General features: G+C 45.5%; 1 protein-coding gene across 2 annotated transcripts in view; it reads right to left on the bottom strand.

Moving 5' to 3' along the window:
- The window catches only part of LOC147627525 (ADP-ribosylation factor-like protein 8a), a 77,897-nt gene that overhangs the window by 29,881 nt on the left and 22,256 nt on the right, over positions 1–25,760 (bottom strand). For both annotated transcript variants that reach the window (XM_086814445.1, XM_086814446.1), the window contains exons 2-3: positions 6,922–7,003; positions 6,777–6,809 (exon numbers count right to left, since the gene is read on the bottom strand). In XM_086814445.1, the coding sequence (XP_086670571.1) occupies positions 6,777–6,809; positions 6,922–7,003 (115 nt within the window). The remainder of the gene's footprint in view (positions 1–6,776; positions 6,810–6,921; positions 7,004–25,760) is intronic.

Here is a 25,760-nt window from a genome sequence, read left to right as displayed (position 1 = left end):
AGGCGGCCATCCCCCGGGAGTGGCGGACTCCAGTACAGGACCCTCCACCTCCACAGTGGATGGGCGTCTTTACTCGGCATGAGATCCTTCTAGCGGTCTGCGGCTCAGCAGAGAGAGTCGCCCCACTCACTTTCGAGGTGGGAGAGGGAGGCCAGCTTCAGAGGACCCGACTAGATTTGGATGAGTTCCAGGGTTGTATCTTTCAGAGGGTGCGGGTGGTCGGCTTTCATCAGAGACAGTGGCATGTAGACCCCTCACCGGCCTCGATAGGGGAGGACTATTCCTGGAGATTATGGGCTTGGGACAACAGGCCTCTTATTCGCCTTCAGTGGGATCCAGGCGAGTGGCTTTGGCGAGATCCCTACTCGGCCCCTACCAGCCCAGGCACCCCCTTTTTTCAGTACACAGCGAGGCTGGGGCGGCGGATCCAGAGGCACAGGATAGTGGGCACCCCGGCGGTGGCCGAGCATTGGCGGCGACAGGGGCTCTCCCTTGCCTTCCTTAGGGACTTCTGGCAGCGCCTTTGGGCCAGCTTCCGGCCCCGGAAGGTGACGCTTTTTCTCTGGCTTACAGCGCATAGAGGACTGGCTGTGGGGGCTTCGCTAGCTTTTGGCAGACACCCAGCGTCCTGCCCGCGGTGCGGCCATGCACAGGAGTCGTGGGGTGCGGTGGCTTGGGCCACGAACAGCGGCCCGGCCCTTGGATACGAGGACGTCCTTGGCAGTGTGACCATCCAGGTCTCTGACGGGGCGATGGCGGTGGTTCTGACGCCAGACTTCTCTTCGGCAGTCTCCCAGGAGGGGAACGGGCACAGATGGGAGATGATCAGCAGCATGACGGCTTGGCACATATGGAGAGCCCGATGCAGGGAGGCCATAGACCGCCAGGCAGCTCCACCGGCGGAGGTCATACAGGCCCTCTGGGTGGACATCATTCACACCTTGAGAGGACACTGGGGGAAACTTCAGGGCGACTCGGATCGCATGAGAGGTCGCCGCAAGGCGTTCCTCCGCACTTGGCAGCCTGGCCCTTTCCTCATCGCGAGGGGCGAGGATGTCACTTGGCACTACAGGCCTCCAGTTTGGCTCTTCTCACCTCCCGCATGTATTACTAGGTAGCCCCCCCCAGAGAGCGGCCAGCCACGGGGGTGGAGCTCCGGTGTTCACTGTGTTTATTATCCCTCCTTGTGAGGTGAGCTTTGTAGCCTTATGGCGTTTTCTCATTAACTAATAGAAGGATCGTTTTTTCAAAAAAACGAAAAAAAACCGGAAGTCTACTACCGGTTATGTGTTTACATTCACAGGAGGTGCTGTGTCATGGATATCCAGGATGCAGAAGTGCACTGCCTTATCTACTACAGAGGCCGAGTATATTGCAGCCACAGAGGCTTGCAAGGAGGCATTATGGCTATCTCGGTTAGTGGTTGATTTGGGTTATACAGGGGATATTCCATTGTTGCATTGTGACAGTCAGAGTGCCATCCAGTTGGCAAAGAACCCTGTCTTTCATGCAAAGACGAAGCATGTGGATGTGAAGTATCACTTCATCAGAGAGGTGATAGAGAACAAGCAGATTCAGCTTGTCAAGATTCATACGGATGACAACCCGGTTGATCTATTGACAAAGAGTTTGCCTCCAGAGCGGTTTGCTCATTGCAGACACTTGATGGGCATTGGATGAGGCCAGTTTCAGCCTTGATATGGCCTTGTATATTATCATGTACATGCTGATTTTTCTTTTCCTTCATTTAAGGGCACTTTTCCTTTAAGTGGGAGGTTGTTGGGGTAAAGGCATTATGCCCACCCTTATAGTGTGTACTAGCCCATGTGTTTTATAGTACATAGTACACTTAGTACTTTTAATGTACTAAGTGCACTATGTGTACTAGAGCAAATATACATGTGTGATAGGGGAGCCACATACTCATACAGTGAGTTGACTTATCCCCACATGTCTCTCTCTCTCTCCCTTCTTCTCTGTGTATGTCTCCCACATGAAACCCTAACACTCTCCCTTCACGAAACACTCTTTGTATGCATGAAGAAAATTCAGCCTATCCTGAGTCAAAATATCCACATTTTGATGACTTGGTTCAATGCTATCACGAACAAAAACCAAGTATGCAGAAAAACTCTTTTTCATTGCTTTATTAATCTGGATGTGAGATACAAGTGGGATAGAATCTCCTTCCTTGCCAGCATCAATAACATGCATGCAGCCTCTATGCATAAAGGAAATCATGGTTGTCTTGTACTCTTTGCGGGGCTCAAGCCTATGATGCCACGGCTTGCCAAGCAATACATCACATCCATTAAGTGGTGCAACCAAGAAATGCTCATGATCAAGGTAACCCTGGATATGTATGCACAACTTCCCTATAAGTGGGGTAACCTACACCTCTTTACCAACAAAGGCAGCTTCTATGTCAATTTGAGGCCCCATGTTCTCAACCTCAATACCCAAGGCGGCTATCATCTGAATAGAGATGAAGTTATCTGTTGCACAATCATCAAACATAAATAGGGCAGGCTGATCCTTGATTTGACCCCATGCTTTGCATACCATTCTCTCTTTTCCATCATGCTTTGTGTTTCCCTGCACATCGGGAACTGCATGCACATTTGCCTTCATTTGCTTGTCCTCATGCTTTGGTTTGCGGTTAGAGGATTGTCTAAACATATGCTCTTTGCTGCCACAAGAAAAACATTTCCCCTCCTTGGCATATTGCTCCCTTTGCTTAGGGGTTAAGCCAAATTTGTTCTTCTTTGGCCCATGATCCTTAGATGAGGTATTTTCAGCTTTACCTCCCTTTTGGACCTCTCGAAAGCTCTTTTTAGGTGGCTGTCCACCTTTTTGCAGGTTTGGGACAGCCTTATCTTTGCCCTTAGAACCCCCTTGATCTTGCTTAGCTCCGTAGCAATAGCAGAGGCTATAAGCTGTTGCAAAGTGTGTTTCGGGTGCAATTCAATGCCCGAACCATAAGCTGGTTGCAATCCGGAGCGAAACTTCCTCTTTCTTTTATCCTCAGCGATTTACAAAAAGGGAGTTACCTCAAGCAACACTTTCCAAAACTTATTGACATACTGCTGCACACTTTCATTATCTTTTTGCTCAAGTCTATCCCACTTTTGGGTGAGAGTTTACTCCGCATTAGGTGGCAAGAATTGGGCATAAAATCTGTCCTTAAACTCTTTCCAAGTGCAAATGGGGTCTTTGGTGGTCTTTTCAGTGATCCACCAATGGGCAGCTGTCCCCTTCAAGAACATGCTTGCATGACGAATTTTGGACTTCTCAGTGAAGTCCTCATTACTAAAAGCAATATCAAACTGTGAAACAAAAGCTAGCACTTTAGAGGCATCATATTCTCCATGAAAGGCATCAAACTTATCGGACTTGTCACCTGCTTTGAATTCCTTGAGCTTTCTCGCATGGGACTCATGGTCTCCTCTTTTTCTTTTCCCCTTATCCAACGGGGCAGCCCTATCTGCATGGGCTCCATGGGCCATCATGGAGGTTTCATGAAGCACGGTGGCATGTGCTCCACAAACCTGAAAATCAAATGCATGTGACCTTCCTGCATAAGGCAATGTCTCTCCATGAGACAACTCACAGCACTCTGCATCCTGCATAATATGCATGCATATGCCTGTGCATCATTTAGAACATCCAAGAAGTCTTAGGGAATTTACTAGGATTTATCTGGTATTTTTTCCATATTTTATAGTATTTATTTAGCATTATTTGCATTATTTGTCATTTATAAATATAAACTTTATTAAATGACCAGCCAACTTGACCAACCTCCAGTTAGTATAAATAGGCTTGCATAGGGCTTAGTTTCTCATTCAGTCTTCATTGTGCTAAGCTCTCCTCCTCAGCCCTAGGAGTACCCTTGCCTTCAGCCCTAGATTAATCCAGCCCTTGGAGCTTATGAGCTTGCTTTTCCAGCCCCTTGAGAACCTTTGCTTCAGTCAGCCCTAGCAGTCCAAAGCAGCCGTACAGCAGTCTTGTACTTCAACGTAGCAGTCCCACAGAAATCAGCAGTTCAGGTTCAGTCCATCTGTGCAGCCCATAGGCCCCTGCAGCCAGCCTGCGTTTTCTGTCCAGCAGTAGCAGTTCACTTGTGCGTTTCAGTCCAGCAGCAGATCAGCCTGCGTTTCTGTCCAGCAGCATCAGTACTTCATGCGTTTCAGTCCAGCAGCATCCCTACAAGTCTGTGTTTCAGTCCACAGCAGTTCTCAACCCTGAATCATCAGTTTACATCAGTATCCAGCCTTCTGTGCATCATCCATACATGCAACAGTCATCTGGTGAAGGTAACACAGCATTCGTAAGCATTTACAACATTCTAACATAGCTTAGAACAGTCCACCATCTTCTTTTCTCAGTCTCAGGTGTGCAGCCCTTCCTCATGCCCTTGGGAAGAGTGCATAGGCTCGCGATTAGGTCATCGAGGTGTTTCTATAGCCATGTAAAGTTCAGCCAATCTCCGATCCTCCGAGATCTTGCGTTTGGCTTATCTACAGTCCACAGTCATTCTCTCTAAAGAAATAAAGCAAATACTATCTCATTATCGAGATAGGGGACCCTTCAGTGGATAATTCGGGACCTAATCTGGTGTACAGTTCTCATCTCTCTTTAAAGTTTGAAATATTGAAATGGATTGCTAAACTCACGAAACTCAGGATACAGAAGACGGTGTGAGCATCTGTGTGACCAGATCTTCCAATACAAAGACTTCCGCTGCATATCACATCTTGGGGCATATTGTGTCTAAGCATGGAGTCCGTATGGATCCTTCGAAAGTGGAAGCAATTCTTAATTGGCCAGATTTGAGGACCGTGCATGATATACGCAGCTTTTTGGGATTGTGTTCCTACTACAAGCGGTACATACGGTATTTTGCTGAGATTGCTTCGCCCCTTCATGCCTTAACAAAGAAGGCAACTCCGTTTAGATGGGCTGATCAGGAAATTACAGCCTTTAAAAAGCTTAAAGAAAAGCTTACTTCGGATCCTGTATTGGTATTACCGGATCTCCGAAAGGCTTTTGTTGTCCAGCGTGATGCATGTGGAAACAGCATTGGAGCAGTTCTCATGCAGGAAGGACATGTGATAGCCTATGAGAGTCGTATATTGCAGAATGCCGAGAAGCATTTGCAAGTTTATGAGAAAGAGATGTTGGCTGTAATTCATGCTCTTTCTACATGGAAACACTATTTGCTTGGGGCTGATTTCACTGTGCAGACAGATCATCAAACCTTGCATTATTTCCTCATGCAAACTAAACTTTTTGAGAAGCATATGCGATGGGCCAACTTTTTGTCTATGTATAGTGCTGAGCCTGCCCCACTGGTAATCAACGAAGAGTAAAAGGCTGAGTATTGAGGGGGCAAATGTCACAGCAACGTTATGGCCATATCCTCTGACGCTATCTCTTTCCCTGCCTGGAGAACTTTCTGCTGAAGAGCCTGCAGCTTGTTGATGTGCTCCCGCATCGTCGACGACTTTGCAGGATTCATCACCCGCATTTGAACTTCCAAGGAGATTCTCTTCATGGGTGATACCCTGTTGTAGAGAGAAGCCAAATGCTGCCAAATACCTCTCGCCAGCATCGTATGCTTTATATGATTGATTACCTGTGGTGTGCAATTGAGGAAGATGAAAGAACGAACTCTGGCATTGACAACACCTAAATCGGGCGAGCACACCCACAACAAAGGCCCTGGTGTAAATATACAGACAGGAGATGACTGCTAACAATTACAGCCGCAAATATTGTGCTTTAATTGCTCAATTGAAGGCTCCCAGAAAGGCAAACGATATGCACACAAAGAAATAGAAAAAGGCCCTGTAATTTTTAATTTATTTTTTGGAAAATCCCAAAATTGGGCAAAACGTCTTTGGCTGAGAGGTTTCAAAAACATTTTGAAATGTTTTGAGGTTTCGAAATGAGGAATCGTGTTTTTTTGTTATTGTGATGTGTAGTCGCCAGATGGACACACCACTTCTCTTCTAACCCATTAGCTGGTGCCCCCGGCTTCCTCGTCATTGTCTGCCTTCCAGGCCTTCCTGAGGAACATTTTAAGCTTCTCCCAGTGATCAAGCGCTGGACAGCCGCAGTGACTGTCGCCCCAGTGGTAGGACTCCGTATCCTTAGAGTGCTCATACCCTCCCTCCCTAGCACCTCACAATCCCGTGACGATTGTTCTAATTCTTACTGCTTATTGAGTTTTCAAAATTACTGGGGAAGTGTTTCGTCTACCATCAGATGAACCACATCACAGGCTCCTGCCCTCGTCGTCACTCTACTGCAGGGCAGCTGACGTACACACCCCCTCCCCCCCAACAGCATCATCCCCAGAGTTTTGGCGCCCCATCAGCTGCCCCGTCACCACCGCACCTCCCTGCCCCTCATGGGCTTGAGGCACCTCCTCTTAACCCGCACAGGAGGAGAAACAACAAACCAAGGTAGGTCATGGTCACTTAGAATCTCAAATACAGCGATGAGCCGATACTCCCTTATGGTCAATAACCCCATTTAGACTTGATTGGACCAGTCTTGCAGTATAACAACTTCCATGCATCTGCCGCCTCCAGCTCTCCTCTCTCCATTATCCATATATTATCTTTCTTCCTTACAAGCTGTTGAGCAACTTCTCTTCCTACACATAAATCTCTGCTCCAATGCATTACCCTATTGGAACAACAAAATACAGATAAAAACAGAGGCAGTTTGCATGAATTCAAGATATAAAGAATTGCTCAACATCTTACAGTTGGAATCATGTCTTCGCTGTAGCCACCAGTCTGCAAATGCAAACCAAATTGATGTCATGTTATCACTCAGACAAAGGTAACTCATTCACAAGGGAAGCAAGATCAACATAAGAAACATAAAATACAAAACAGTAATTGTTACCGCAATCACATTAACGAGGGAGGTCTTCCCAGCATTTTGCAATCCAATCAACGAAAGTTCCATCTCTTGCTTGAAAAAAAGGCTGCCGAAATTCCATATTGTGCTACATTGAAGGGGACTCTCTCTCTCTCTCTGTCTCTCTCTCTCTCTCTCTCAATCAATCAAAATTAATGTCCTCGCTGGATTCTTTGCTGATACTGTAACCCTAATTCTTTGACATAGAGTGAGGTTGCAGCCTTAGCAAAGGAGCATATGGCCAGAACCTATTAATACTTCCCAGTGCTTTTCTAAGATGTGGCAGGTAACACATCATTCAAATTTTCATTTCTTCATTGCAATAGCACTCAGGGCATGCTGGGCATCAACTATTCCAGATTGTCTACACATTGTGCTTTTGTGGTCTCATAAGCCATTTACACTTTCCACAAATATTAATAGATCTCTGTAACTCGCGGCGGGTGCCCGGGGGACTAGGACCTTTGACACACTTGTTGATACCATCAATGCATATTAAAACATTTAAACATGGCCACAGTCTTAACACATATCTAGTTGTGCTTGTCACTACCCTTTGAAGTGCCCATGTTACCTTCCATCTGCTCTCTATTGTTCCACCCTCACATGGTAAAAACAATCTTCAAGAGAGCACGTAGGACAAGAGAACACTACACAGGGTATGTGAATCATGAGTTTCATAAGTCCAATGCATCCCAAATAAAGGGAGCCAAAAGGAATAATCCATCCCAGTAAAAGGAAGCCGTAAACATAATCCATAAACCTGAGGATGGATCCAAATCCCTAGAAAAGAAGTCCAAGAATCCATAGACCTATATACCATAATCCTTGTATACCATAACTCTTACCACATACTCCGTGCTAACCACACACATTGGAGTCGAGGTGGACTTTATCCATAAAAGCATCATATCCATGAGATATCCAAAGATTTCTTCTCTATAAACTCGGACAATTCGTCCATAGAAATTGCTTGTGAAGTCCAATATCTATATAAATCTCGTCCAATAGAAATTGCTTGTGAAGCCCAATATCTTTATAAATCTCGTCCAAGAAAGAAATCTCCATAGATATAATCCATCCCAATAAAGGGAGCCATAAACAATGTTTCCCTGAAACCATCTCAAGGCAAACAACAACACCTTTCTCCTTGCATAGCTATACAAGGGTTAGTGAACATCAAGAACGCTTCATAGTAAATAGCAAAAGCACCAACTTTGCAAACTCAAAGTATACTTAGCTTTTCTTTGCCAGGTTGGTCATGAAGCCAAAAGAAATATCTGGTCACCATATCCTTAAGATATAATGAGATATATCTCCATATAGCTTGCCTGTAAGCTTGATAATATAATCCACAATATCCATATGGAAAGAGTGCTAAACGTGTGCACATAAAGCCAACTTCACACTTCCACGATAAAATTTTGTGAATTCATAAATCCTTAGATCAACAAGCTGTCTACTACTCATGCTCTTGCTTCATAAGCTATGAAGCGGCTGGCCATGCTTACCAGCAATGATGGTAAGTGTGGTCCCCACTTGAGATCTTTTCTCTTCCTTATTGATAGAAGGAAGCCTCCGCTTCCAAGAAAGCCTATGCTCTGATACCAATGTAACTCGCGGCGGGTGCCCGGGGAACTAGGACCTTTGACACACTTGTTGATACCATCAATGCATATTAAAACATGGCCACAACCTTAACACATATCCATCATCACTTTGCATAAAACATAACGCTGGACAAAACATCCACAAATGTTGAAAATGGAGCTTGCACGTGTGACACCGCATAGAGGCCAGAATGGGCCGACCCCCCCCCTTGGAGTATTTTATTACCCAAGGAGAATAATATCATGTACAAGCTTTGAGGGCCTTACTCTCCCCACGGGAGATGCCAGATTATCCATATACAAATGCCATAACACAGCCCAACACGAGGCAACCAAGCCGGAACACAGGCCGTAGAAATGCCGAGCCAACAATATAATCCATATACCTCCATGTGGGTACTGATTCTTCCCCAAAAACCACGGGTCTTCATGCAATAGAAAGGGTACAGCAAGTATAACTCTCCATTCAGCCGGTACATCCGGTACGGTGGCTGGTACAGCCGGTACAGCAAGTACAAAAGCTGGTGCAACCGGTACAATGGGTGGTGCAGCAAGTACAGAAGCTGGTACAACCAGTACAAGGGCTGATACAGCAGGTACAGTGGTTGGTACAGCCGGTACGGTGGCAAGTACAGCAAGTACAAGGGCTGATACAACAAGTACAATGGCTGGTACAGTCGGTACGGTGGCTGGTACAACAGGTACAATAAGTACAAAAGCTGATACAGCCGGTACAATGGATGGTACAGCAAGTACAAAAGCTAGTACAGTCAATACAAGGGTTGGTACATCAAGTGCAGCAGGTACAAATGCTGGTACAACAAGTACAATGGCTAGAAATCATAATAAATGATTAAATACCCTTGCCTTCAGTATTTCTTCTCGATGGAAGCCTCCAAAACAGTCCCCAACAGTCGGTATTCTTCATGGGCAGCCTTCAAGAGAGAGAGAAAGAGAGTAGCCATCATTAGGGCAGCCTGTAACGGTGGTAGAGGCTAGTGTGCAGCAAGAGAGCCTCCATTAATGAAGAGAGAGAGCTCCAATTTATAGATTTGGGCCTCCCATGAGCTAAAATGACAAGAGAAGGCTACAATGACACGTGGAGAGCCACACAATAGCTGAAGTGACAAGTGTGAGACCACTTGTCTCACTTTGATCCACTTTCTAACAAGTGTCAGGCCACTTGTCTCACTTTGGTCCACTTTCTTGCCACATGTCCCAATCTAAGAGATGGGTCCTTCCATAAACTTTATCTCTAAAAATATCCCAACTGGTAGACATTCTGTCATAGGCACTTTGCCAACTCTTGGTATCTCCTCGATTCCATATGTAATGACGCGAACAGAATTTCCATCGGAGTCGGGCCAAAAATAGCAACTCTCCTAAATTTTAGGAGTGTGGCTCCTTGTATTCTAGGATAATCCCCCATTCCCAAAGCTTGTACTTTCCAAATATTTAAACATCCTGGAGTCCACCAGACCCCTTTCAGACTGGGAAATGTCCAGGCTGGTGACAATCTCTCTCTCTCTCTCTCTCTCTCTCTCTCTCTCATAGTTAACAGCATTCTGGGCTTTTGTTCTTGTGTCTATAGCTTCATTTTGTATGGAGATGATGTAGCACTATTGTCACACACAGCAAAACGCTTAAAGATGCACTTGGATGCAGTACACTCCGTCTGTAGACAAGGTGGACCTGAGCGTGAAATCTTAACAGGACCAACGTTATATGAGCTATGAAGGGTTGCCAAAAGACATGTTTACATTTTGACAGCCAGCAAGTTGGGATAGTGAAAGAATATACATACTTAGTTGTGATATTCTTTCAGTATGAAACTGCATCTTTGGCACGCCTAGAAAGGCAGTGATTCTACATACACGTCATGTGCGGTACGTACCTTATTCCAGATGCACATGGACATGTTTCCTACTAACAGCCGCCTTCTAGGTAAAGTACGAGGCAAAGTAAGGCCCATTTTGGCAGGCCCAATAGGTCCTCCGAGCTGCCCAGGACATGGACCAATAGATGGGACACAACATGGGCACACTATGAACACAATAAAAGGCCTTTTGGATTACTGTTTAGGGTCATAAAAGCCCTAGCCAACCTGAATATGACTTCCTATCACTTCCCTATATAAAGGCAGATCAAGGATCATTCTTAACATTCAAATATAGAGGTTTCCCAAGCCAAGACCAAGGGCTAGAGAACCAAGACCGAAATTAACAACCACCAAGACATCTCGATCACCATAGAAGCTGTGAAGTAGTAGGGCTGACCAGCCCTCATGTGCGCATGCACAAGTGGAGGACAGCCGGTAACATTAGAAGATAGGTATAAGCTCAATCTAAGTCGGGATCATTCTTAACATTCAGATATAGAGGTTTCCCAAATCAGGCCATACTCTGTCTCATACTTTGCCTAGCTGCAAGTACGAAGCATGTCCATGTCATAGTCACAAGGGACGGGGGACGGGGACGGGACGGGGGACGGCCATAAGTAGGGAACGGGGACGGGGGAGGGAACGGCACTCAAAAAATACTTTTTTTTAAAAAAAATTCTACTATGCACTTATTCTACTTTGGAAGTACATCAAAATGAGCACAAATTTACACTAAAATGGTAAGCTTTTGAGTCATATTAATAATTAAGTAGATACAAAATGAGTCAAGACTCAGGAGTCGGGACTAAGCCTTAAGGAGGCAAAATACAAGGACGGACTCAAATGAGTCAATGACAAAAAGGTGCTGAAGACTAGAGGCTAGAGGCTAGAGGCTAGAGCTAAGTAGTAAGGCCCATGAATCATGATCCATGAATGATCATCCACGTGAAGTGCTCGCCTCATGGTCATGGGTAGCTTGTGCCAAAGAAGCATCAAGTTCATCCTCAGTCTCATCCTCACTGGCATGCTGCTCCTGCACCTCATCCTCCCGTTGCTCTTCTTGTTGACTCATCTCCCACTCGGTGAAGGAATCTGCCTTCTTGGTCACGCTCTTGCAAAGCATTCGCAAGTTCGCGCTGACAAAGACAAGGTCATTGGCATGCTCTACCCCGAGTCGGTTCCTCTTCCTAGAGGCAATGTGGCTGTAGGTACTCCAAAGTGGCTCCAAACAAGAGGAGCTGACGGCCTGGCTAAGTATGCGGATGGCAAGCTGCTGCAGCTCCGGTCCAGCTGAACCAAAGTCCTCCCACCATAGAGCAGCACCAACTTTGGAGCGGTCAACCTGTGCATCATGACAGCCATAGGAGCCATGAAATGACCTGTACATCAAAAGTTGGTCCCTGATCTTGCGCCTAACCGATGCATCAGGCACAAGACGATCCAAGATGATCCTCCATCCAGCGCTCACCTCCCGGTCGCTCTCTTGCTTGTTGCCTTGGAATTCTGGGTCCACCACATAAGCTGCTGCATGCAATGGAGAGTAGTAGGAATTCCACCTTCCTAGACACAAGGCATGGATCTCCTCGTATCTTTCTTCGTCAGGCACAAAGTCTTTCAACTTCTCTATCATGAGATCCATGGCCTCGTAGACCTTGCCTATGCATGGTTGCATAGCGTCTACAATCCTCAATAGGTGGACTATGGGCCTCACCATAGCATCTGTGGTCTTCACACGCTCCCACCAAGAGGCGTCATCCGCCCGTAACCTACACTCTTGGCCAGTGTTTGTATGGGACTCTTGCATGGCGACAAACTCGTCGCTAAGGAAAAGCCCCCTCAAAGCACCACTACAATCCTTCAACCGGCCCAACATGAGCAAGTTGTAGGCAAACCGGGTGTCGGAATATTTGAGGAGAGAGAGACAGGACCTCTTGTTGAACTCATGCCGAAGTCTTTGGTGGTTGAGGACAAAGGAGACTATGGTGTTGGCCTCCTCAATGAGCGGGCTGATCCATGGTAATGCCCCGATGTCCTTGAGGAGGTTGTTTAGGCAATGAGCCATACAAAAGAACACCGTGACATGTCCATACATACTTTGGAGAATAGCTCCCGCCGCCCTATTGGAAGGCTCCCCATCCGCAACAAAGCCCACTACATGCTCGGGGCCAACGATCTCCATGGTGGTAGCCCACTCCGCCGCAAGCACATCCGCGCTCTACATCTCTCCGCGGGAATATGCAACCATGCCGTGAATACTCCTCTTGCGGGTGTCACTCCATCCATCCACAATGAGGGAGACTCCGTTCCTCTCCCATTGCCGCTTTGTGTTGTCGGCCGCTTGCTCTACAATGCGCTTCTCCTTGTCGAGCAATGTAGTGCGCAAGCTCTCGGATGAGGGGGGCGTATAGGTTGAGCCATACTCCCCAATCTTCTTAACCGTGACCTTGAAGTATTCCGACCTATTCAAGAAAGTAATTTACTAATGAGAAGGAGACTAGGATGATGAAAACATGAATGATGAATTGGCAATGATCGATTGCACTTAGCTAGCCGCTTGAAAGGCAATGTGGTCGTGGAAGAAGAAGCGGGCCACCGCCATATCCACCTCCTCCTTCAACTTGGGGTTCCAATTCTCCCCAAGTGTAGATTGTCGCCGTGGGCCACGTAATGATTGAGAAGCCGTGGAGATGGAGGGTGCTGGTGTCGTGGATGGAGTAACATTCCGACTTGATGGTGAAGGTGATGGTGTGCATGATCCCGATCCACCACATGACTCCATGGTAGAGGCTTGAGTTCCTCTCCCCATCGTCGCGGGATCCACGGCCACTCGTGGTGTCCTTCTTGTCGCTTCGACCGCTTCGTAGACGCTAAGCTTGTCAAGAAGTTTCCGTCTCTTGTCGGGCGTGACATTCGTGCAAAACCTCACCTCATGCCCACTCTCATGCAAGAGGTGGGCTCGCACTTTGTCGGCGCCACCCGTTCGCCGATAGGGGCAAAGCTTGCATACCCATGGCCGAGAACCGCCTCCATGAACGGATGTGGTGTAGTTTACCTCCTCCCACCATGTCCATCCCGTTGTCCTTCTACGAGAAGCCCCGGCACGTGAGGAGGTTCATAAAAGTAATGTCTCCAAATTTTCAATGCGTGTATAACTCCATACACCTAATCTAGCTATCATCAAGCTTCTTGTTTTCAAATGCCACAAATCGCTCCCTTGCAACAACAGGGCAAACCCAATTGCATCAGTCACAACCACAAATGGTTGGCCAAGATCTGGTAAGGCCAAAATAGGTGCATCCTTCACCTTGAGCTTGAGAGTACAAAAACCCTCGTCAAGCCTCTCATTCCAAGTAATAAGACTATTGGACTTTCATCCCCATCCTCTCAAAAGGTTCATGAAAGGAATAGTCAAATTCAAATAATCCTTCACTGACTTTTTAAGAAAGATAATTCCAAGGACACCAGAAGTTGTCTCACTGTCCGAGGAACCGACCAATCCAACACCTTCTGCTCAAGATCAATGCTCATACCATCCCAAGAAATTCGATGACCTAGGTTGTGAGCTCCTTCCGAAAGGACTCACATTTAGAGAGTTTAGCATACAATTGCTCCCCCAAGACCACCCCGAGATGCTCAAGATGCTCCTCGAGGGTATGAGTAGAAACTAAAATATCATCTAAGAATACCACAACGAATTTCTCCAAATAATCTCAATCGAGATCATTCATCATATGCTCAAAAGTAGTAGGAGCATTTGTGAGCCTAAAAAGTAATACGAGAAACTCGTAATGGCGGAAACCTGTCCTAAAGACATTTTCCTCGGATATACATATCTCGTGATAACCAGTACAAAGGTCAATCTTCATATGATAGGCAACTCCTATTCTTAATCATAACTTTATTCAACTTTTTATAATTCACACAAATCTGCCTAGTACTGTCCTTCTAGTGGTTCAAAAGAACTAGAGCTCACAAGGAAAATTTACTCCTGCATATTTGTCCCATCATGAGACTCTCTATTTGCTTCAATGTCACAGCCATGTACCTGTTTAAGCTCCCATAGCTCTCCCTCTCATCTCCCCCTTTTTACCATCAATTGGTATCAAAACCACGAATCTGTTGTTGCTGATATGCTATGCACCGCCACCTATCAACTGCAACTACGTACATACTACTACTACCCGTGTTGCATATGTTGTTGTTGCGCCTATGCATTGTGTTGTTGCTCTTGCCACCTGCTACTGCTGGTCGCTAACTACTGATGCTGCTAGTTGTGTCAAATATTGAAATTGGCCACAGCCTTGAACATATGCCACTTAATCAACAAAACTATAAAAGAGAGATGTGCAGAGCTGACACTGCATAGAGGCCAAAATGGGCCGACCCCCCCCCCCCCCCCCTTGGAGTATTTTATTACCCAAGGAGAATAATATCATGTACAAGCTTTGAGGGCCTTGCTCTCCCCATGGAGATGCCGGATTATCCATATACAAATGCCATAACATAGCCAACACAAGGCAACCATAAAGTTCAGCCGGTACACACGCTGTAGAAATGCCAAGCCACCAATATAATCAATATACCTCCATGTGGGTACTGATTCTTCCCCAAAAAAACCATGCAATAGAGCTGGTACAACAGGTTTAGCTCTCCATTCAACCGGTACAACAAGTACAATGGCTGGTGCAATAGGTACGATGGTTGGTACAAGTATAGTGGTTGGTACTAGTACAAGGGCTGGTACAGCAAGTACAAGGACTGGTACAACAAGTACAATGGCTGGAAATCATAATAAAATGATTAAATACCCTTGCCTTCAGTATTTCTTCGAGATGGAAGCCATCAAAACAGTCCCCAACAGCCAGTATACTTCATGGGCAGCCTTCAAGAGAGAGAGAGAGAGAAAGAGAGTAGCCATCATTAGGGCAGCTTGTAACGGTGGTAGAGGCTAGCGTGCAGCAAGAGAGCGTCTCATAATGAAGAGAGAGGGCTCCAATTTATAAATTTGGGCCTCCCATGAGCTAAAATGGCAAGAGAAGGCTATAATGACAAGTGGAGAGCCACACAATAGCTGAAGTGCCACTGAAGTGACAAGTGTGAGGCCACTTATCTCACTTTGATTCACTTTCTTGCCACATGTCCCAATCTAAGAAATGGGTCCTTCCATAAACTCTCTCTAAAAATATCCCAATTGGTAGACCTTCTACCACATGTGCTTTGGCATGTCCCCCCATTTGCTCAATTCCAGACGTAATGACGTGTACAATTTCCATCAGAGTCCGGACAAAAATAGTTTACCTCCTAGATTTTAGGAGTGTGATCCTTTGTATTCCAAGATAATCCCCCATTCCCAAAGCTTGTACTTTCCAAATATTTAGACGTCCTGGAGTCCACCAGACTCTTTTCATATTGGGAAATGTCCAGGCTGTTGACATGGCATCCAGGCAGGAAGGGCACATGTAAATGCGCCTGTCGCTCGCTTCTTTTATAGCTATGGCATATCTTTCAATGCCGCAAGATCTCCTTATTACAAGGAGATGGTTCAGGAGATTACAAGGTTTGGTCCCACTTATGATCCACCAAGCTTTGAGGCTTTGAGGACCAAGCTTTTACAGGATGAGAAGACATCCATTGAGCTAGCATTGGAGACTATCCAGGAGAGCTGGCAGAAGCATGGGGTCACTCTCATTGGAGATTATTGGAAAGACACAAGGTCTCGCTCCATTCAGGGCATCGTTGCATACTCACAGAGTAAGTCATACTTTGTCAGTTCCGTTGACAACTCCGAGGCAGGGAAGACTGCAGAGAGACTTGCTGATATTTGGAGTGGGGCCATTGAGTATGTTGGAGCCTCAAATGTCCTGCAGTTTATTGGAGATGGGGAAAATGCCAACAAGGCAGCAAGAGCAATCATTGAGGCACGCTATCCCCCCATATGTTTTAGTCCATGCATTGCCCATTGTCTTAACAATCTCTTGAAGGACATTGGAAAATTGCCTTACTACTTGCCTGTCATTGAGATGGGGAGAGAGATGGTGACCATCACACGCCATCATTATATTCTTGCAAGCTATCGCAAGAGTGGCTCCAAGGATCTATTGAAGTACTCCAACACACGCTTTGCTTATAACTTCTTGATGTTGGAGCGGTTAGATGAGTGCAAGAATGCATTGAGGCAGCTTGTGGTGAGTGATGAGTGGGTGCATTGGCCATAGTCCCACTCTTACAGGTTGCTCTCAGACTATACTTGATGAGAGCTTTTGGAAACAGGTTCATCATGTGCTTGCTATTGTCTCACCTATCATTTGCATGATGAGACTTGTGGATGGTGATGACCCTTGCATTGACAAGGTATATGAGGGACTAGATAAGATGGTGGATGTGACCATTTGGCCACCCAATTGGTCCACCCGTGCTTTCTTATTATGTATGTACATTGAACTAGTGTCCATGACAGTTGTATATGTCAGGGATTGATGCCACTCATGTGATGGCTTTTCGTTGGGACTTGTACCTCTGTGTACATGCTCGGAAATGCCTGGTGGATTGGTGTTCCATTGGGTCTAGTACTTCATGTACTTGCCTGGAGCACGTCTATTTTGGTAGTCTCATTACTGGGGATTGTCCATACCAATGCTGCATTGCATAGCATCTTTATGTGCTTGCTTGCAATTGAAATTGCATGCTGTTTTCATGCTTGCTTGACCAATGTGTACTTCCAGGTAAGGGCGAACCATGCGTGTGAAACTGTCTGCTGACATCCACAAGGAGTAGTTCGTGCCATCCAATTTGTCTTCCTTAGACAAATATGTGAATACATCACTTTGCTGTTGATTTGCCATTATGCTTACGCACAATGTTGTACCTGTTTATCAAAAAACCCAATAGCAGAAACCCAAATATGCCTGCACTCTCAATCCTCTGAATGTGCAGCTCAATGCACCAATGACTGAGTAGAGCAACAAATGGCGTACACAATGCCAAAATGCCCCAAAAATGCCCAAATTTGCTGCACCCAAACTGTACAAAAAACCTGTATAGTTCTTTGCTAGAAAATCTGCCTATTGTGCCTGTATATTTTTCACAGAGAAAATAAAAATGCCCAAAAACTGAATTTTAATGCTTACCACTGAACGACTGAGTAGCTTGTGGTATTTCTGCAGGTACAGATCACCAAAGTGCAAGTACAGTTAACTGTACTTCACAGGACTGATGATGTGGAAGTACTGTGCAGGTACTGAAGGTACGGAAGTTTGAAGGCGGCGCTTACTGTACGGGCAGGTACAGTACTGTGTTGGGCGAGCAGGTACACGTCAGGTACAGAAGCAAGTACGCAGCCTGCGCAGGTTTGTACAGTCGCCAGGTACGGAAGCAAGGCCACGCGTTGCACAGTACCTGAAGGCGGCGCTTGACTATACGGGCAGGTACAGTAACTGAAGGCGAAGATTTGCAGGCGGCGCAGACTGGGTGTACGGGCAGCAGGCGCACAGGTGTAGCTGAAGGCGGCGCAGACTGGGTGTACGGGCAGCAAGCGCAGAGGTGTACGGCGCTCAGAAGTACGGGCAGCAGGTACTGAAGCTGCTGTACGGCGCACAGATGTACGGGCAGCAACAGTACTGTACGGCGCAGAGGTGTACGGGTGCTGTACGGGCAGCAGCAACAAGAGCTTGGCAGTGTACGGGCAGGGCAAGGCAGAGCTTCAATGCTCTGATACCAAATGAAGGTGTTGCAGTATTAGGGTTAGGGTTTACAGGAGCTTCAAGCGTGGAAAACCAACAGTGAGAGAGAACACGACTTCAGTGTATGCTTCATTGATCAAAGTGAAGTACAATAGCCACATAATAGTGACCCTAAAGATAAGTGTTCACATGTCCGGCCATAAAATGTGCCGGGTGGACCAAAACACTTATAAACTGCATATAAGTGAAACTAAACTAAACTGGGGGAAAAACCCTCCACTAACTGAAGTAAAAAGTGCCCCAGTAATCTACTGATGATCACTAGCACTCCTCTGGGTGCATACACAGCATAAAACCCAACAATTAAGTGTATTGATTGATTAGAATTGTGTTCAACCAAGTTACATTGGTATCAAAGCATACGGTTCTCTTTCACTTCTATCGTGAGAGACGATCACCGTGAACACTAGCTATCTCTACACTTAGAACACTATGGACAACCATACAGTGAATGCTGGAGATGCTAACTCAAGAGACGGGGACAATGAATTGCATGCCTCCAATGCTTTACAAGATGAACAAACTCATGTGGTGCACAATAGGGAATATGAATATGTGGGACAGCCATCCCGTGGCAAAGAGAAGATGCACGAAGAAGAGTCCATAGTCTTGAGGGCTGAACTTACCCGTATGCAGGCTCTCCTCCGTGCACAACAAGAAGAATTGAATCTCTACCGCCGCGAGGATCCATTGGTACATGACCGTTTGAAAGCCAAGAAAGCTGAATCTTATATGGATCCTGCAATGGCAATGATTGCTCAAGAGTTACACATGCAACCGAGAGATGCAACACGTGCATACTTGGCTCGTACTGAGGATGCCTATGCAGAAAAGGCAACCATCCCATATGTCTTGGAATCCCCACAAGTGCCTGAACAAGAACTTATGTCGGACGAATCTCCATGCTATGGGAGAGGAACAATCAGTGACTTCACGCCATGCAGGAATACCTTATGTAGCCCGTGAAGGACACAATGTTTATGGCAATGGTCAAAATGTATGTCAAATGCCATTGCCGGTTGAAAATGTGCATGCACAACACATGCAACATGGACTGCAATTTTTTGTTGGTGCAGGTATTCCACGTCTCTCTCATGCCACTCATGCCTTCGAGTGTGCTCATGAGGAAGAAGCTATGGCTGAAAATGTACCAATGTATGTTGAGGGGCTAGCCATGCCTCATGCTTACAGGGCACATGTATCTATGCCTTATGCATCACCTTTTGCTCCTAAAATGATGCCAATCACAGGGGCTGTCCCAATGAACAAACATGGGAGAAAACATGTTGAGATGCAAGCACATGCATCAAAGTCTCGTGACTTCAAAGCCGGAGATAAATCTGTGAAGTTTGACGCATATCATGGAAAATATGATGCATCAAAGGCACTTGCTTTTATTGCCCACTTTGATATTGCTTCCAGTGATGAGGATTTCACTCAGAAATCCATGATCCGGCATGTAAGCATGTTCATGAAAGGCACTGCTGCCCATTGGTGGCTCACGGAGAAGCTCTCACCGAATCCTGTTAGATCATGGGAAGAGTTCAAGGAGAGGTTCTATGCTCACTTCTTGCCTCCCAATGCATTGAATGAGATAACAATGAAATGGGATTGGGTGAAGTAAAATGAGGGGGAAACATTGAATGCATATGTACAAAAGTTTTGGAAAGTGCTTTTGGAGCTGTCTCCATTTATGCATGTCACCGAGGCGGAAAGGAAGAGAAGGTTTCAATCGGCATTGCAACCCATGTACACACCGGGACTACAAATGTATCCTGGTCACACCTTACACCAACCAATCGCAGCCGCCACTGCCACCGAGCAATTGGAACTCAAATTGAGTTGATCCAATAAGGCTAAACCCTCAGTTCAAGGCAAAGAGAGGACTGTCCAAAACTTGCAAAATAATGGACAGCCACCTAAAAAGGACCAAAACCACGATAAAAATGATCCAAAGGCTAAAAATAACACTACTAAGAAGCGTCCCTTCAAAATGAGAGACTATGGTCTCACTCCGGAGCAGAAAAAGTAATATATGAGCAAGGGAAAATACTTTACTTGTGGTAGTACCGAGCATATTGCAAAAGCATGCCCAAACAAGAAAAAGTGTGATAATGCAAATGCACCAAAGCCTAATGTGTATATGGTTCCGGATGTGCAGGGCAACACTTCACATGATAGCAAAGACAAGGTTGTATGTAAAGCTAGGGGACAGCTTAAGGATCAGCCCACTTTGTTCATGTTTGATGATTGTGCAACTGAGTACTTCATATCTACAACACTGGACCATGAGTAGTTACATCTTTCAATTTGAGGAATGCATCCCTCTCTACATTAGTTCATTTGAATGTGGCCTTCTTCTTTGTCAAATCATGCAAAGGAGAAGCAATCCATGCAAAGTGCCGAATGAACCTCCGGTAGTAAGAGCATAATCCAAGAAAACTACGGATCTCATGCACCACATTCCGGATTTGCAAAAGCCTTTTAGTGTGGAATGTGATGCATCTGGAAATTGCATAGGAGCTGTCCTAAATCAAGAGGGACATGCCGAGGCTTATAAGAGCTGTAGATTGCATGATGCAGAGCTATCTCTTGGCATTTATGAGAAAGAGCTCTTGGCTGTAATTCATGCACTTACTATATGGAAACATTATCTTCTTGGGACTGATTTCATTATGAAAACAGATCACCAAAGTTTGAGGTATTTTCTTACCCAAACTAAATTATCATAGAAGCATATGAGGATGGTCAATTTCCTCTCTATGTTTCATTTTCAAACCTTGCACACCCCAGGAAAGAAGAATGTAGTGGCAGATGCATTGTCACGAAAGCCGTATGTAGCAGCTATCTCGATTGCCTCTCATGGGAACTTGTCTGCCATGCGTGATTTGCATCATACGGATGCTAATTTTGCCACTATTTGGGCAAATTTGATGGCTGGTCATGCACATGATCAAAGAGGGTTATCTCATGAAAGATAATTGCCTATGTGTGGTGAGGCAAAAGGTTTTGGATTAGTGCCATGCTCCTCCATATACTGGTCATAGAGGCATAATGCCTACTACGCACATGATTGAGCGGTATTTCTTTTGGCCATGTATGTGGAAGGACATAGAGGCACATGTACGTGCATGTATCACCTGTCAAAAGGTGAAATTTGATAGGCAAAAGCCACCAGGTTTGCTTCAGCCATTGCCTATTCCCACGCAACCATGGGAAAGTATTACAATGGACTTCATTATGAACTTGCCACGGAGCCAACAGGGTAATGATGCAATTTGGACAATTGTGGACAGGTTTAGTAAGCAAGCTCACTTCTTGCCGGTTAAAAAGACCATCAAAGCTGAGCATATGGTTAAAATATATCTCGCACAAGTGTTCAAGCATCATGGACTGCTGAAGTCCATTGTGAGATTCCAAGATAACAAGTCTCTTTTGGCAAGCCTTATTTGATAACATGGGCACCAAATTGGACTTTTCATCAACTTATCACCCTTAAACGGATGGACGTAAATTCAGCCGTGTTGGATCTCTTGAAATGTTATGTGACGGATCAGAAGTCTTCTTGGGAGAAGTACTTACCGCTTGTGGAATTTGCATACAACAACACGGTGCATGCATCTACAGAAAAGGCCTCGTTTGAGATTGTTTATGGTAAGGTGATTTTGCCACCCATCCTTTGCACAAAGGATGAGATATTTGCAACTGATGAGTATGTAAGAGACTTGGATATTGCTTTTTCTCAAGTGCGGACAGCCATTGCAAGGTCATAAGACAAGCATAAAAAGGCTGCCGACAAGCATAGAAGGCAATTGGATGTTAAAGAGAATGATTGGGTATTGCCGAAATTTGAGAAAGCAAGACTTGCAAAGAGCCCTAGCAAAGAGGGTGCATATCCTAAGATTGCAACCAAGTACTATGGACCTTTTCGAGTGATCGAGAAGATCAATGAAGTGGCTTTCAGATTGGCATTGCCTAGTCATTGGTATATACACAATGCTTTTCATGTGAGTCTCCTTCGCAAGTATGTAGGACCGGAGCCCAGTGAAACGGTCACTGAGGATCCACCAGAAGTGGATGAGCTTGAGGAGATTTGCAGCCTGAGCAGATTGTGTATCACAAGGAACACAAGCTTACTGCAGGCAAAGTTGTCAGGCGTTACCTTGTGAAGTTTAAGAACTATCTTCCCATTTGTCATGTGCACAGTGTGTATCTACCGTGTGCTACACGCACGCAAGACTAGCTTCGAGGTTTGGGAAAGCTTGGAGCCAGGCGAGCTGATAGGCGAGCTGAGTTAGGGATAGACTAACAGGCGAGCACCCAAGTATGGACGGGCGGGGGCCCAAGTGTGGACGCCCGATGACCGGCCAAGAGCCTATAAAAGGGTGGCCAAGGTTAGTCATTAGTCATATAGAGTCTCGCGAGATTTGTGAGAGCTCTATGGTCTGGAGCCTGGATCTAGTGCAAACGTGCACCTGCTTTACGCGCCGAGACCGGTAGCAATCTCGAGGCCCGCGAGGGTAGCTTCGTGGCGGTATGGGACGTCGCGAGGTAGAGATTGGTCGGTGCGTCAACCTAGTTAGCTCAGCTCGTGGCTCGATGGGGACAGCCAAGATTGTGGGCTTGCCCACAGCTGTCATGGTTGGGAGGTGAGTCAGGCCTACACCCCTTTGTTGTTTATTTGTTTGTTTGCAGGTTTCAAGTCTCGTACCAAGAGCGTTCTACGAGGAGATCCGGTGGGGATTTGACACCATTGATGCTAAATGGGTAGATGAAGAGTTCTTTAGAGATTACCCGCATGTGCTTCAGACATATTTGGATGCTTTTCAATTGCGGACAACTGTTTAGAAGCCAGGGGGGATGTCACCATTTGGCCACCCAATTGGTCCACCTGTGCTTTCTTATCATGTATATACATTGGACTAGCGTCCATGGCAGTTGTATATGCCAAGGATTGATGCCACTCGTGTGATACTATGGACTTGGCTTTCCGTTGGGACTTGTACCTCTGTGTACATGCCCGGAAATGCTTGGTGGATTGGTGTTCCATTGGGTCTGGTACTTCGTGTACTTACCTGGAGCACGTCTATTTTGGTATAGTCTCATGAACGGGGATTGTCCATATCAATGCTGCATTACATAGCATCTTTATGTGCTTGCAATTGAAATTGCAAGCACATAAAGATGCATGAACGGGGATTGTCCATATCAATGCTGCATTACATAGCATCTTTATGTGCTTGCTTGCAATTGACATTGCATGCTGTTTTCATGCTTGCTTGACCAATGTGTAGTTCCGAGTAAGGTGACGCCTGCCTACGAACCGTGCGTGTGAAACTGTCTCCTGACATGGTTATGTGGCATGTGACAGGTCGTAAGTATTGGTCATAAACTTAGTCTTAGGAGTTAACACTAATTTATAAGTGAGTGTGTACACACTTCATTAAGTTTTGGGTGACCAAAACTCACTTATAAATTATGACCAGTCCCCGAGGTGGACAAAACCCAATGTCCACCGCCCAGACCTTATCCCCTTTGTACAAAGGGAGTAACCAGCCATGTGTCCTCTCTAGCTTGCTCCACAAAGCACCTACCTACCACCTACACTAGACAGCTCACCACTTCACTACTACTACTCTCTCTAGAGATAGGCACCTCCTTCATGAGGGCATTTGGACTGTAATTTCTGCACTTTCTCCTTCCCAACTCCATATCCAAGCTTGCTAAGGTGTTTCTCAAGCTTCCAAGAGTGTTCCTGGGTGCTTATCACTCTCCTACACACTCCCAATGACTGAAATTCAGCAAAACAGCTCTCTTTATTGCTGTATTTTTCTGGTCTTTTCGCTGAAAACCCTAATTTCAGCCCTCCTTTCACAATTTGAACCATAGGGAAAGCTTTCGCAGGGTTCCCTTCATCCTCTTGAAGACCTTTGTCGCAAAGAAATGCGACAAATCGAAGATCTCATCACTCCAAGGACTTCCATCGCGAAGACTTCTGCTGTCATCGACTCTACTTGCAGTTGGTAAGCTTTTATGCTTAAATATGGAAGCAAGTAGCAGGAGAGAGAAACCGAATTACAAGATCACATACCCAGTGTAGTGTTTTCTTGTCCTACGTACTCTTGCAGATTTTTGCTAGTGTTGGTGGAACAATAGAGAGCAGATCATAGGGAACATGGGCACTTGAGAGGGTAGTGTGAGTTGCAAGTCTACATGGACAACCACTTGTTTGCAATACTGTTTTCATACGCATTGGTATGGAAATCTGGTCAGAAATGCCCATGACACTATGTATATACCTAGATGAATCCAGGAACATGCCCAAATTCACCTTTTAGGAACGTGCATGTTATATACTCATGGTAGTCAACCCACAAGACTATATAGCTATCAACTCCATTATGCATAGTATAGACTAGATACTACGACATCCCCACTAACGTCATCAGTGCCCAATAGAGGATGTAGAACTCTGCATCAAGATATATTCTCACACACGCACTCCACAGACACACACACATAAGAGCATATATTCACACAAAGCCCTTCGTACTGAGTTTCTATCAGACCTCCGGAGATGCAGGGCAGACTCAGCCATGATGAAGCCTAGCACTAAGGGAAGTAGCAAATAGAAAGAATTAGTACAACAAATAAGTAGTTGATAGGGCAAATGCACCGCTAAAGATAGAAAGAATAAGCACAATATCAACTGGCCGCAACTCGGACGAAAACTTAACAGTGTGAAATCTCCATGTCCGCTAATACGGCTTAATTATATACCTAGATGAATCCATGAACATGCCCAAATTCACCTTTTAGGAACGTGCATGTTATATACTCATGGTAGTCAACCCACAAGACTATATAGCTATCAACTCCATTATGCATAGTATGGACTAGATACTACGACATCCCCACTAACATCATCAGTGCCCAATAGTGGGTGTAGAACTCTCTATCAAGATATGCTCTCACACACGCACTCCACAGACACACACACATAAGAGCATATATTCACACAAAGCCCTTCGTACTGAGTTTCTATCACCTCCGGAGATGCAAGGCAGACTCAGCCATAGTGAAGCCTAGCACTAAGGGAAGTAGCAAATAGAAAGAATTAGTGCAGCAAATAAGTAGTTGATATGGCAAATGCACCGCTAAAGATAGAAAGAATAAGCACAATATCAACTGGCCGCAACTTGAACGAAAACTTCACAATGTGAAATCTGCATGTCCGCTAATACGACTTAATTATATACCTAGATGAATCCAGGAACATGCCCAAATTTACCTTTTAGGAACGTGCATGTTATATACTCATGGTAGTCAACCCACAAGACTATATAACTATCAACTCCATTATGCATAGTATGGACTAGATACTACGACATCCCCACTAACGACATCAATGCCCAATAGTGGGTGTAGAACTCTGTATCAAGATACTTTGTGGAAGTGCCCATGATAGTATGTACTTGATTCTCCCAAGATCAATATACTTTATTTGAGGGAGGGGCCGGCTGTTCCAACTCATTGTGTGTGTCTTGTCGATTCAGCAAATTACTTCTTGTATTGAGCATGTGTCCATCAAATCTT

Source organism: Cibotium barometz, chromosome 20 (assembly GCF_041138505.1).
Source record: "Cibotium barometz isolate CiBa-2024 chromosome 20, ASM4113850v1, whole genome shotgun sequence".
NCBI classification, from domain to species: Eukaryota; Viridiplantae; Streptophyta; class Polypodiopsida; order Cyatheales; family Cibotiaceae; genus Cibotium; species Cibotium barometz.
Note: the sequence above shows the minus strand (reverse complement) of the source record. Positions and strands in the feature narration are given on the sequence as shown.